This window comes from Anopheles coluzzii, chromosome X (assembly GCF_943734685.1).
Source record: "Anopheles coluzzii chromosome X, AcolN3, whole genome shotgun sequence".
Lineage (NCBI taxonomy): Eukaryota > Metazoa > Arthropoda > Insecta > Diptera > Culicidae > Anopheles > Anopheles coluzzii.
In genome coordinates, this window is record NC_064669.1 from 8,334,769 (window position 1) to 8,349,472 (window position 14,704).

Here is a 14,704-nt window from a genome sequence, read left to right on the forward strand (position 1 = left end):
TTAAAAACTCTTTATTATAGAGTTCTATAGAGATTCTAGCAGTAAATGCCTCTCCCGTCACTAGTCAGCTTTTTAATGTTGAGTTTCACAGTTGGCGGCTGAAATCACGTCAACACTCCGTACAAAACCGCACACAAAACCAGCCTGCCGCTTTCGGCAAAGATTATTTCAACCACAAAGCTATAAGTAGATGTCAAAACAAGCTCGTATTTTTCATTCATCCCACAGTGCAATAAAGAGATCAGAAATGGTAGACGCGCCATATAGTTTGACAGCTAATTTCTGAGTTTAAAAAAAAAAATGCAGGGATTGACAGACGTCTCCCACAATGTTGCCCAGCAGAAGCGATACAAATCAACCTTCTAACTACATACACTTTGGGCTACATACACTTTGTAAATTTGTATTCAGTGATTGACAGATCTGCTGGACGACATTGTGAGAAACATCTGTCAATCACTGTATACAAATTTCCAAAGTGTTTGTAGACCAAGGTGTATGTAGGCATGGTGACAAAGGCATGCAAGGCATGAAGTGTTGACATGATTTAAGCCGCCAACTGTCAAACTCCTTATAAAAAAAAACTGACTGGAATCGTGAAGGGCCCCATTATTCGATTTCAATACTCCATCTGCCAATATTTGGAAGCAAAGTTTGGCTAAGGATTGAATGTCCTGCAAATCTCAAAGACGTGCTTTGGAAGATATGTGAAGTTACGAAGTATCCGACTTAAATTGACCAATGCTATCGTTTGGGATCGATTCACTGTCAGATTTTTTTTTATTTTGTGTTTTATTGGAGCTGTTCCTAGATCGGTACGGGTTCGGGATCAATTCCAGGACAGGTATGGGTTGAGTGATAGTTCAATTCCAGAATCGGTTCATAATCAGTGTCAGTGATCAGTGTAGGTTCATGACATGTAATCTAAGACTTGTATGAGTTATGTATAAGCTCCAAGAACGACATGGGGTTGAGATCAATTCTAAGGTATGAGTTCAGAACCAGTCTCACTTAATGTGTCTAAATACTAGATACTAAATATCTTCATAATTATAATGCGAGCCCTGTAATAGGGTCAAATGTCAAATCATTTCAAGAAATTACACTGCTGGTCTTAGTTGCGCTAAAGCGATGTCTTTTTGCTCTATCTCTGAGCTGTAGTTTCAGCCTCTCAACGAGTCGAGTGAAGGTGGTTTGTAAGATCCTGTAAGGCTTTGAACAGTGAGAGCTGTTGTTAACTCTCGACTGAGCAAAAAAAAAAAAAATCATCACAGCGTGGAAATCAAAACCTGACTCTATATTATATGCATTACTGAAAACCATCTACCCAACGACACTTGTCTGCTAGCAAACAGCATTCAGAAACGATCCCCAAACTCAATGGCAATCGAAAGGTGTGGAAGTGTGCGCGCCCTTTGGTTATGCAACTCGCACGGCAAAAGCATGCCTTTTTTTTTTGCTTCCGCTTCCGCACGTGTGTTGTGGCCCCGTGTGCAAGGGCACACGGTTGAGCACGTGCAAGTGCTTTTGGAAGTGTTTCTGGAGGGGGAAGATTGCATTTTCCCGTGTTTTCTGTGCATTTTTTTTTGCTTCTCTCGGTTATATCTATCGTTTCGCCGGTGCTAGCAGCATTTTTATTACTATTATTATAAATATCTTTCAGCCAACCCAATGTCACGGTCGCGCAGAGACGTGACATTTTTAATACGACTGCAGCTCCCGAAAGCGACCTTCCCGAGGACGATTCCGATCTGCGAACGGTGGGACGCGCGTCAAGCCCCCGAAAGCAAAAAAGCCGCTAAGCGTGAGAAAACACGGAAAAGTGCTTAGATGCAATGGCTTTGCCAGTTTGAGTATGCACAGCCAGTTTGGTGTGTGTGTGTGTGTGTGTGTGTGTGTGTGTGTGTGTCGCTGTGGCTGTGTACAGTTGTTCCGCTATGTATGCAAACACGCGCTCCCGCTGTGCGCTTTTATTTATAAGCTCTCGTTGTGTCTCACTCTTTTTTTTCCTTTCTTTTCGATTTGCTTTGCCCATTTCTTCAGTCCCTCCCTTGCTTCTATTATCTGACAATCGATCACGGTGCCGTGCAGTGGGCGACCTTTTCCCGCGCACATGCAGCAGCCGGCTAAGAGGCTTCGCGTTTTGCCTTATTTTCTTCCGATTTGCCTCTTCCTCGAAGCACGCTATTTGTTGCCGTCGTCCTGGGGACCAAGCGAGAGGACGTGATAAAAAAAAAATGCACCCACCACGGTAGATAAACTTGGCACGCAGCTGTCAGCTGGACGGTTTCCGACGACTCCCCCACCCCTCCCACACCGGCACACGGTCGCGATCGAATGATTATTCAATCGGAAAGGATTGATTGAATGTCAAGCAGCGGCAGCGACCGAACTGCTCTGCCTCTCGCTCGCAAATTTCGCATTGATGGCCTTTCCGGCCGTTTGTTATTTGTTGGTGTTTGTGCTGGGTTTTTGACACTCGCTTTGTTTTCTGTTTCAACACAGCCGGGTGCGGAAGCCCTTCAAACTCACTCGTGCCGTGGCATGCTGCTTACCATCTCGTGTCGCCGTGTGAACTTTCGCAATCGGCGCCCGTACCCGACTGACGTCAGCCGAGATGGGCTTTCCAGCTTACTTTTTATTGTTTTGACTTTTCCTCTCGCCGCCGGCGAACTTCAGCTGTACTGTTTGTTTATCTAACGCACCCGGCCAAACAATCGACTGCTTTTGTTGCTGTGGAACGATTGCCAGTGCAGCTGGCTCAAACAGTCAGATGAATAAGATGCGGAGCTTGCACAGAATCGGTGCGCGTTCAAATCCAACACAAATCCGGGTTTTGCTGACATTTGGAAAATGACTCAGTGTAATTGTTTTACATCTACGATTTATTGCATACCTTCAGGCGTGCTCGGCAAAAAGCTACCCAAAAGGTATGGCAAATTGCCATCCTCTAGGCGCGCTCATAAACAGCGCTCGTTTAATAAAGCCATAAATATTCTCTCGCGCCTAGGATGGCAGCTCAGGAGAAAAATAAAATAAAATAAACCAAATAATCTTCTTACAAACTGTGCAACTGTTTTACCTTCTACCGCGACTGTAAGCTTCCCGAAACACATGTACCCATTCACACCACCAACCATTTTTAATTTCTTCTTCCCTTTCTCTCTCTCTCTCTCTCTCTCTCTCTCTCTCTCTTGCGCTTTCAAACAGGTGTGCATCGTGCAGAAGAAGGACAGTGGCAACCTGTTCGCGATGAAGTACGTCAGTCGAAGCGTGTGCATCGGCCGGGGGGCGCTCGGTGGCGTTCTGAAGGAGGTGGAGCTGCTCGCCTCCCTCGAGCATCCCTTTCTCGTGAACCTGTGGTTCTCCTTCCAAGGTAAGCGCTGTACGAAATAGCAGCCGCATCGTACACAGCCAGCTTGCACATCACGTGCCCTGCCAGACACAGTCACTCATTACGAAGGGCCAGCCACACATGTAGGACACCCACACACACACACACACAAACTCACATACATATATGACACTCCTCCCCACTGTCTGCCTCCTTCCTATTCGCTGGGCAGTAAACCGGAAAAGGATTAGCGAAGGCCGTCAAGCGTGTACCGTACCGGCTATGCTTTATAGATTCACTTTATTTGAGTCCCTCTGTTCCGTACCCGTACCAGTTCTGCCCAGCAAGCACACGTCTCACTAGGACTGCCAGGACTGCCCATCACGCAAAGCTTTATGGGTCGTCTTGCCGTTTTCGTGTTATTATTATACGCCTCCTTCTTTCACGACACAGCTTTACCCATTTTGGTAGAGCGAATGCTGCTGCAGCTGACAGCACTGTAGGGTTTTCAATTTTATTTGCCATCTGCCTGGACCGGCGGAAAACATCGTTTTCATACGACGGGCGGACGGAAGCATCGGGGCCGCGAAAGCTTCCAACATTTTTGAAACAGTTTAGTTTGGCCAGTGCAGCACCAACTGTAAGCCAGCGACTCTGGGGAGAACATGTTGGCTTAAACGACCACTAAAAGCCCGCTAAACGACCGTTAACTGACCCGTTGCTTGTTTTTGCGTGTGCTGTTGTTATCTGCTGCACTGAAAAAAAAAATAATAATAGGGTTTATAGCGAAGCGAATGTAAAATTTACAACCCCAAAGCTCGAGCTGTGCTTTACAAATTAATGGCAAACAAAATGCATAAGCCACTGTGCAGTATCAGGCGGTGGTTGGAGGTAAACATCCGCTTTTCTTTTCGCTTTGTGGTGCGCTGCATCACAATCACTTCGTTGCCATTTATTACAACGCGAGTGTTTGCTAATGTTTTGCCTGTGCTTTCATGTATCTAATAAATCGCCACAGTTTAGCCAGTGTAGTTGTGTGAAAGCCACCGTGACGGGGCGCTCACATTGGAATGCAAACAGGCAACAAAAACAGCATTAACCAACACTCTTTGCATTCCCACTCTCGCTCTCTCTCTCTCTCCCTCTTTCTCAATGCCATTCACGTTGCGGACAGACGAGGAAGACCTGTTCATGGTTTGTGATTTGTTGGCCGGCGGTGACTTACGGTATCATTTGCAGCACCAGGTAAGCGGATAACAAAAACACTGCACCGGCACGGTTACAGCCCGGTAAAAATTGCATTTTCGTTTACTGATTCGTTTTTTGTTGTTGTATTTTTGGTTGTTGTCGTTTTGCATTTTTCATTCCCGCTCATTCTCTCGTTGTGTGGTTGATTCCTTTTTTTTTAGGTAGAATTTTCGGAAGCCAGCGTGGGACTGCTGGTGTGCGAGCTTGGGTCGGCGCTGGATTACCTACAGAAGCAGCGCGTTGTGCACAGGTAAGCGGTACCGGTGGGTGGGTGTAAAAAAAAATCGGGGAAGAAAAAACGTGTAGTGAGCTGAGTAAGTTTCTTCTCGCTCTCTCCATCTCTATCTCTTACTCCATTGCATTGCATAAGCCGCCGGGTAAGAATGGCGAGAGAAGCGACGCCCAATCTTCAACCGGATCCGAAAATTTAATTAGTTTTCCGTGGTTTTGGATTACACTCCCGTTGTATGTGTGTGTGTGTGTGTGCCTTCCCCACACTTTCTCGTGCTCTAATGGCTCGCGGAAGTTTTTCAGCAATCTCATGATAGTAGCGACGCTCACAATGTACCGGAAGCGCTGAGTAAACGTATCTAGTACGTAAATTGTGAGGTTTTTAGTTACATTCATTGTCGTTTGCCGCTGCCCAGGCGCGTCAAAGCGTTCATAGTGGTATAAAAAAAATAAAAGAAAAAAAAACATACATAAAGCACCATGCAAGGCAATGTACTTTAAAAATGGAACGTATAAGTTTCCGTCCCAAAGAAAGATTTTTAAAGAGCCTGTTGGATTTTGGGTTTATCCGTTAATATTTCTAATAAGAATTCAAATAAGAAAACACATATGAATTTGAAGGAACTAAACCATAGGATACAGATAAAACAACTTCACTAATTTGGACTGCATGAAATGAACTGCTCGAACTACAAGAATGAACTTTGTAATGAATTATGTAATGAACTACGAGATAAACGAATACACAGTTGCAAACAGACACTTTAGTGAATATATTTCACAGAGCCAATGTACAATAGAAAAGACTGCAATGCTATAAAATTGCATACTGTTAGGCGGTTTCGGGTGTGTGTTTTTTTTTCGCGTCCTTATTAAACGTCCTGCAGTAAGTATGTCAAGCCACATCACCTACTTGTGACGTGTCAAAATAAAAGATCCATTAAAGGTTGAAAAAAGTAGTGCACATTGCATACCTTCAGGCGCTCGAAACGAACCATTCACCCTAGGGGTTTGCCGCACCTGCTGCATTGCTGCCGTTTCATTTACTTTTACTTTTCACGACTCCTGTTTGCTTTCTTTCCCTAGCTTTTTTGCGAGCTTAGTTTCCCTCCCCCCCCCCTACATTGTGTGAAAATTGTTCCACCCTCCACCTTTCCCTTCCGATTCAACCATTACAAAACCCACAGTCGTGGTGTGAAGGGAGGGGTAGAAAAAAGACGCTGTTAAGTGTCACCGAGCAGCGCGGTGCAGCTAATGTACCTGCGAAACACCAGCCGGGTGGGAAACTTGCGCCTGCTGGTGTTGCTTTGCCGGTGAACCGTATTTGAAGGACGCTTTACTCGATCCGGGCTTGCAATAGCGCCTGGCCGCATACGAGCATACGTGTACCTCTGTGTAGTGCCGTGTGCACCTGTGCGTGCTTTCTTACGGTGGGAGCTGGGTGGGAAAAGAAAATGGCTATTAGTTTGAAGCAGCGGCGAAAGCAGTCCTCTCCCGTTGTGCGGCGTGAACATGTCGGCACTCGGCTGTGACATATCCTTGTGTGGTTGGTGTAAACACCCACTTAAGAGCATAGCGCACACACACACCCAGACACACAAACACACTTGTACGAGAGCATTTTTCACCGCTCGAACGTCGTGTAAATCACCCGGACGGGGTAGCTTCTTTTTTGTTTTGTTTTGCTGTCGCTTGCTCGTGTGAAACCATTTTAGAACTCAAACAAGCGTACAAACGCTTTTCATGACCACGTCTTTATCCTTTCCAATGCCTCTCCACCTTCAAAGCGGACCGTGGGCGCTCCGTGGGTAATCCTTTCGCGATGGGACGGAACCATCGTCTCGTTGTTGACATATTACATTTTTCACTACAAATTGAATCATATTCACTGGTGCCCCAAACGCTTCTCCCATTCCCATTCTTTGTATTTCGATTACTTCCTCCATAGTTTTTTTTACAGAATGCCGCACCGAAACAAAGGTGCAAAGCAGCATAGCGTAACGTCAGAAGGAAAAAGAACGATAATCGACGTGCTGCTGCTGACCGAGAGGGTATTGGGGGTAGAAGAACGGAGTTGGCTTAAATAAAATCCATTTAAACGCCGTCTCCCCCCTCCTTGTCAGGTTATGCTTACCGAGCTCGACTGAATATTTCATTCGCGTGCACACGCTCATGAGCTCAGGCCCATGTTCTTTCCACAACCGGTGCCGCCGTTCCGCTTCGCCGAGTGCGCCTGCAAGGTATGCAACGAGCGGCAAACGGCAAACGCGAAAAACATACCTTTGTGACAGCGCAGCGCTTTCTGTAACGCTCGTGTGGTGACGTTACGGTTACGGCATTTTTTCTTTCTTTTCTGTGTTTCCTTTCCAACGACGTTGCTCCAAATATTTGGTTTTTGTTTTTTGTATCGTTTAAAACATTTATTTTCTGTATTCGTTCTTGTTTTCTTATTTTATGTTTCAGATATTGGTGCATATGATTTAGCAGTTTAAGTACATGTAGTTACAACTCATGCTATTTCAGTTGAACGCTTCTCGGTGGCAGGCGGGCCTCTCCACCAATGTCAGCTGTCACGTGGCGATGCAGCAATCGTAGCACCCGCTCCCACCGCATACACACGCACAGCATGGAGCGGCCGGTGACAGCAGCAAACGGGTGGGTCGAGCGTTTTGCCCCGACGAGGTACGCATCAAGACGCTGCCACCAAACGCACGGTGGTGACACGAGGGCAAGGCTCCGCGATGACAAGCGCCGGGGAGTGCACCATTTTGCGATGCCGATGTGAAAGCCGATCCTGCCTGAATGCACGCTGGTGTGTGTGTGTGTGTGTGCCGGACGTACTACACGTAATCAATTGTATGTTTCCGCTCGGCGTCTGCTCGATTGATGGAAGCGTTCGATCAGTGTGCAAACAGCCGTCCGCGTCTCTGTGCGTCGCTGTGTGCGTACGGTACATAGAAAAGTTCTTTTTTTTATGTTCGCTGGCTGGGGGAAGCGATTTATGGTCGGAGGATAGGGTGATGGCAAGCAGTAATCGCATTGTCGATTGCTCATAACTGCGGCATTACGTGCGCCCGGCATGTTAACACTGCGAAGAAGGACGTCCAGTGGAAAGGGGCAACCAGAGCTTGAGTGTTACAACCAGGATGTAATAGGGGAGGGGGCGGGGTGAACGGGGCGGGTGGTGAAGTCACCACAATACACGGCAGCCCTCAACTGTACGCCTTGGCGGACGCAGCGGGAAGTCTCTCGTGACGCTCGAGTAGGCTTAATCCGGCATCGTCCACCCTTTTGTGTGGGTAGATTGTGTGCTTGTGCTAGTGTGTGTGTGTGTGTGTGAGCACCTCTTAAAGCTTTACCTGATTGTGTTCCCGTTTTTTTTTTCTCTATTATTATTATCTGCAATCCCCTTTTCTCCTTCGATATCGCTCCGGAAGGTGTCCTGCTTTTGCTGCTGTGTGTACCGCTGCACCTCCTGCAACACCTCCTTCACTCCGCACCGGTACGCTGCCATGCTGAGCTCCATGCTCCAAAAGGGGGGGTTTAGGTTTGAATGGTTGACGACAAGGATACATGCGGGGATGGGAGGAGCGATCGCATTCGCAGTGTTTGAGAAATTGGACCAACGCATGCCTTTGTCATGTCGGTCACATTTCACGCGCTCGCTTCACGTTTGCTCATCACACGCTGTACTCCGAACCCGTGCCTACCGTTTTGTCCCCTTTCGTGTCACTCACACTTATACACCTTCACCGCACCACCAACACCGTTAACGAAGCCTTCAGGCAAATCCAAACTCCCCACCGGATCCTTCAAGAAGCTAGCCACCTCGTCCCTGCTCGAGTGGGTCTTCTTTCATGTGTGTGTGTGTATGTGTGTGTGTGTGTCTGTGTGTGTGTGTGTCAATATATCCATCACAAATCCAACCCAACGGGGCGGGGTGGCGCAAGCATAATAGCATCAGCCGAGGGACGAAACCGGAAGAAACACTACACAATATGGGTAGCCGGCTCACCGTAATTGATTCCTCCCACCCCTCCCCGGGTACCTTCCCCCTCTCCCTCCCCCTCCCCCGCACTTACACTGAAGCGGACCACATTTATTTACACGCGCGCGTGTGTGTGTGTGTGTGTGTGTGGAGGTAAGTGAGTTTTGTGCTGTTTGCTGTGGCGCTTTAATGAGTATCATTCGTCAGGATCGGTCTTGTCTGGTGGTTCCGCTTTTTTTCCTCTCTCTTTCTCTCTCTCTCTCTCTCTCTCTCTCTCTCTCTGTGGCTCTCATTCTGGTAACCACTCAGGCCCCCCCGAAAGAGGGTATGAAACACTCCTGACGAGACGCGATGTCACCAAGGCACACACTCACACACACACACATAGACAAATTATGCCATAAATAGCGTCACGTCCCCATGGTCGGTTTGCGTGCGACATTGCTTGAAGCTCCTGCACTAGTGTGTGTGTGTGTTTTCTTTTCTTTTTTTCAAGAAGGAGGAAACTTCGAAAGACTCCCGTTGTCGCACGGGTGTTGCCATAGGATTCTTACCCCGTAAACGCCCTCCTTGGGCCATCTACCCTTCGGTAGGCTTCTTGGGGAAGGGCTATGCATTAGCATTACATCTCGCTATTGCAACATGGACCACAGTCGCGAGACAGAAGGACAATCCTGGAGACACACACATCACACAAAAAAGCGCAAAAAGTACGCGTTCACTTGAGTAACAGGCTCACTTCAATGCGTGCACAGATACAGATGCTTTTACAGTACGCACAACACTTTTTTTTTAACGCACGCTCAAGTCGATGATCCTCTTTCCATGAGGTCCTGCAGCTTCAGTACAGTATCGATCGCTTGCCATTGGCTATTTGCTTCCCACGTTTCAGCATTCTTCCACATCAACTCGACTTGCTCAGCAAAACGAGGACAATGAAAAGGCACATGTTCTGCTGGCTCCACGTTGCTCACACGCGCTGGGCAGTCTGGGGAGCTCACGTGACACGGTACTTGGGCAGATAACTCCGGAAACATCCATGGCCGGAGAGGATCTGAGTGATGTAGAAGTTGACTTCGCCGTGTTTTCTACTCGTCCATGCAGCGATGTTCGGGATCGGTGCATGTGTCGTACGCCCCTTTGCAGTACAATCCCATTCAGACTGCCACTTTCTCATAGAGCGCTCCATTGCTGAGGATCTCGTTGGGAACTCCGGAGAAACTGCAACACTGCCACGTGGGATATTGTGTTGTAGGCACAAACAACTCTCATAGCTAGCAATGTACACTGTTCACCAACTGTCCGGTTTCCTTTAGCACCAGAACATGTGACTAGATCACAGCGTTATAACGCAACCATGAGATGGCCACGTCAGCAAGGAGTCGCCTGCAGCTACTCTTGGGCCCTGCAATATTCGGCCTTTATTTGCATCAACGAGTTTACGGTCTTAGTGACGTTGGTACAGGCGTACTCGACATGCTTCCAGAAACTTAAGCGGTCATCGTTGATCACACCAAGATATTTTAGATGACGTATCGACTCAACACGTTCATCCCCGACCTGACTGCACTGTTTTGTGGCTACTTCTGATGAGGAATTCCGTCTGTTTATGGGCGATTTCTAACCTCATTGGATGCATCTACGACTCGAATCTACTAACCGACTCGGTTGTGAGGAGTTCAATCTCTTCTATATTGACTCACTCAAGTCCAGTGAGAGCAATATCATCAGCAAAACCTATCACTTCAGCTGCTGAAGGAAGCTCTAGGGTTAAAACTCCTTTGTGCCTAACATTCCAGAGAGTTGGACTCAAAATCGAACCCATTCCATTATTTCCTGATCCGTGTCGTATAAAAGCGCACGGTGTATGTGTGTGTGTGTTTGTTTTTAAGTCAACAATGTTTGCACAAGGTATTCGAACAGATTTATGACACCTGCTATTTGACAATACAAACACACTACAAAAACCTTGTAATTTGATTGTTTATTGTAACCTTATTTGTTTTGTAAAAACCTTGAATTCTCAAGCTCCATTTTACAATCATAATGTAAATCACAGCAGCTTCTGTTGGGCTTTCCAATGCCGGAGGCCACGCTTTCCCTACCCAACTCATTTCCGATCTTTTGGGTGCGATGCTTTTCAAAACTGTTCACTGTTTCCGAGACGCCAAAACGACCAATGTAAGCAAGGAATAACTTGCTACTTGTGATTTTCCTACCTATCACTCGATCGATGTAAATGAGTGCCATTCTTGGAGGAATATTTTTGAAATCATAATTTACCACAATGATTATCTACTCCATCTACCGTTTTCACCCGACGATACTAATACCATAACGGAATGAAATGAACGTACGTGAACGTACTAGTTCTTTCATTAAGATGTGCGATTCATTCGTTCAATTCAGTTAAAGAAAATATGGTAAATTGTTTCATTTTGCAAGAAGAACATATTTAAAGTATTACATCTTGAAAATTATTAGGCAAACCAGGATAATCTTTATTACGATTGGTAGGACGCTCTTTTCATGAACGTCCTGGTATTACGGTTCTCGTTCATATTTGTAAGGGGGAAAAGAACGACCTAAGACCTAAGCAGGAACTAAGAACGTCTTAGTGTTCGTTATTTCGACGGATAGGACGTAATTTTCATGACCAACTCATTTCATTTAGATGTATAAAGCATCGATGTACGTTGATTAAATGAACGTAGATCGTTCGTTCTTGAGGATAAATTGAATGACTCCCCCAGAAAACCCAGCGTACGTAAAATCTTCTTCAGGTCCTGCTTGCAAATCCTGCGGTACCTGAGGCGCTGAGACGACGCATTGTTCCCAACGTTGGAAGTTCGATTGTTTATCTCCATCGTTTGACGAATCGTTCGAACCACTTCATCAATCACAGGCTGGAGGAATGAGGGAACGCCGGTGCGACGGTTTCATGATTGAATTTCAACCATCGTACAAACTCATTTCCATCCCAACACGGCTGAAAAGGGGCGGTGGTTGTGGTGGGTGATAAAGTATGTGATGATGTTGATTCGATTCGGCAACCGAAACCTTGCCGGAGGGTTCACACACTTGAACCCCGGCGTACTGTTTGTCTTTAAAATCACACACACACACACACACACACACACACACACACACACACACACACACACACACACACACACACACACACACACACACACACACACACACACACACACACACACACACACACACACACACACACACACACACACACACACACACACACACACACACACACACACACACACACACACACACACACACACACACACACACACACACACACACACACACACACACACACACACACACACACACACACACACACACACACACACACACACACACACACACACACACACACACACACACACACACACACACACACACACACACACACACACACACACACACACACACACACACACACACACACACACACACACACACACACACACACACACACACACACACACACACACACACACACACACACACACACACACACACACACACACACACACACACACACACACACACACACACACACACACACACACACACACACACACACACACACACACACACACACACACACACACTAATCACACTTTTGCCACTTTCAAGCTGATCTTTTTAGATTTGCAAGGAAGAGCAAAAACAATCGACAGCGACAAAGGTGTGTTTGTGCGTTTTTAAGCTGTTGTGGTATTTTCCCTTTTTTTTTTAGCAACACCGCACTTGGTAGCTACAGCGGGACTGACACGAAGCAGCGCCAAAGGCAACGCCAAAGCCAACCCAGACACGAGCTCGCTTCGTAGCTTTACAATCAATAAACGCGCTCCTCATCCGTATCATTATCACATGCTGATGGCGATAATGCCGCACCGTGATCATCATCCTCCCCACACCCCTCCCCCCAACAGTGGCGCCTAGAGCGTTCTACACCAACAAAAAAAACTCCCTCTTTTTAACCGGGCGGGAGAATGATTTAATCAGATTTACATATAAATTCAATGCCGCGCCCGGACCTGTCGGGCACACACACACACAGACTGGTGGAAATGGGTACAATCCCATCGTTTGCTGGGGAAAACTTTTCTCATCACATCACCCTTTTGGGCGTTTCGTGCGTCTGCTCCCGTCCTTTCCCCTTTCATTCCAGCTCATCCGTATCGGGCGGGTATCACATGTAAGGAGGGCGTTGCCGGAACGGCAGCCAGCCGTCCCGACCGGGCGCTACTCATAATTATCATTATTTATGTAGCACTCATTCACTCCCGGGGAGAAGGAGGAGGAATGCTTTTATCGCAAAAGGGAACGCGGAACGATCACCATTGTTCGGTTGTCTGGGGAGGAAAAACTGAGGGTGGCCCACCGACAGCTCCACATTGCGTTTCAAGAGAGGTGTTGGGAAAATAATTAAGGATGCGTGGACGACGCATCAACCTTTCACTGCAACCGAACGGGCCCGGCACAGGCGTACCCACGTTCCCGCAAAAAGCTCCAGGGGCACTTGAGATAGCCGGGAGCTTGCCGGAAGCTGCCAAAGATGTCGCTCGCTGAAGGCGAGAGACGCGTCTGAAATCACTTCCACCAGCCGGATGGTTGGTGGAATTTTCCACCCACTGCTGATGGAAGCTGTGCTGCGGCTGCCGCTTGATGGGAATGTCCGCAGCAGACTCTGGCAGATGACAGTTTGCTGTCCCGGGTTTTAGCTTTTTTTTTTTAATTCTCCCTTTCCCGCTTCATAACTGGGAAACAGTGCAAGCTAAGAAATAGAGACATTGCAATGGAGTAGACGCGGGGGAAAGAAAAAACTTCGTCCCGTTTTAGTTCGCTCAATCGCACGGAGTGCAATCCTGGTAGCTTGTTCGTTCGGTTCGGTTCCGTTCGTGTGAGGAGTTTGCAGAGCTGCCAGTACAGTTTTGCTCCCAACCCCATGAAAACATTTCCTATGCCTTGCACACTTAAACAGGTCTATAGAATGCTTTATTATGAGTGCAGTAAGCCACTCAGTTTTAACATGTCTTTTGAAGAGGCTTAACAGTCGTTAAAGTAATTAACCTTTTAAAACGTTCTAAAGACGTGCAAAACACTGTCTGTTAACACTAAAATTGGAGTTTTGATGGCTAAGTTGCTTTTCGTTTGCTATTATGCATTTAATTTTCTTTTCCTTTTGCATGCTGTGGGTTTCATCTGCTGCACAGATTATTTGATACGATTCTGAATGAAATTTTGAAAATTCAAAAGAAATGATTATTTCACACGAATCATGTTGCTATTAACTGTCACTGTATCCAATCAGTCGAATTTGTTCAAAGAACTGTCAAATTCAGAATTCCACGTTTGTCTAAATATACCGTATTGCAGGTTCCGCGTATCTCGGAGACTACCTGTACGTGGAGGCACTTAAAAGTCTAGTAAGTCTGCACAGGTGCTCATTAAAGCTATGTGCTATTTAAAAATATCTTAGCAATGCCTCACAGATTGCATTACAGATCGTCCGAACGTGTGATCAGGAAACTCCTTTCGATTTCAAGCAAATGACAGCCAATGGAATTGATATGATTGTTGATATGATTTGTGATTTGTGTGGTAGTCAATTTGTGTAAGCCATGCTGATATTTTGATAAACAAATTCAAAGTTTACATGACAAACAGGGAAAAAGGCGTTGTTGTAAATGTAGGCTTTTTAAAACAAAACTGTATTTTGAAAATAACGCATTTGTAAACTAAAAAGATGTTCATTATTATGAATTCATTTACATTGCTGCAATTTGCCGTCTCATGAACATATCTATGGCAATAAGCTGTAATTTTGATCGGTTATTTGCGCTTCACATTTTGAGGGTCATTGTTTTGTT

General features: G+C 46.3%; 2 protein-coding genes across 2 annotated transcripts in view; one reads left to right on the forward strand and one right to left on the reverse strand.

The window, feature by feature from the left end:
• Positions 1-14,704, reverse strand: part of LOC120958116 (dorsal-ventral patterning protein Sog) — a 247,514-nt gene that overhangs the window by 209,440 nt on the left and 23,370 nt on the right. The gene's annotated exons all lie outside the window — the stretch shown is intronic.
• Positions 1-14,704, forward strand: part of LOC120950971 (serine/threonine-protein kinase 32A) — a 74,006-nt gene that overhangs the window by 36,579 nt on the left and 22,723 nt on the right. The window contains exons 4-6 of the mRNA XM_040369423.2: positions 3,211-3,376; positions 4,509-4,579; positions 4,744-4,832. Coding sequence (XP_040225357.2) covers positions 3,211-3,376; positions 4,509-4,579; positions 4,744-4,832 — 326 coding nt within the window. The remainder of the gene's footprint in view (positions 1-3,210; positions 3,377-4,508; positions 4,580-4,743; positions 4,833-14,704) is intronic.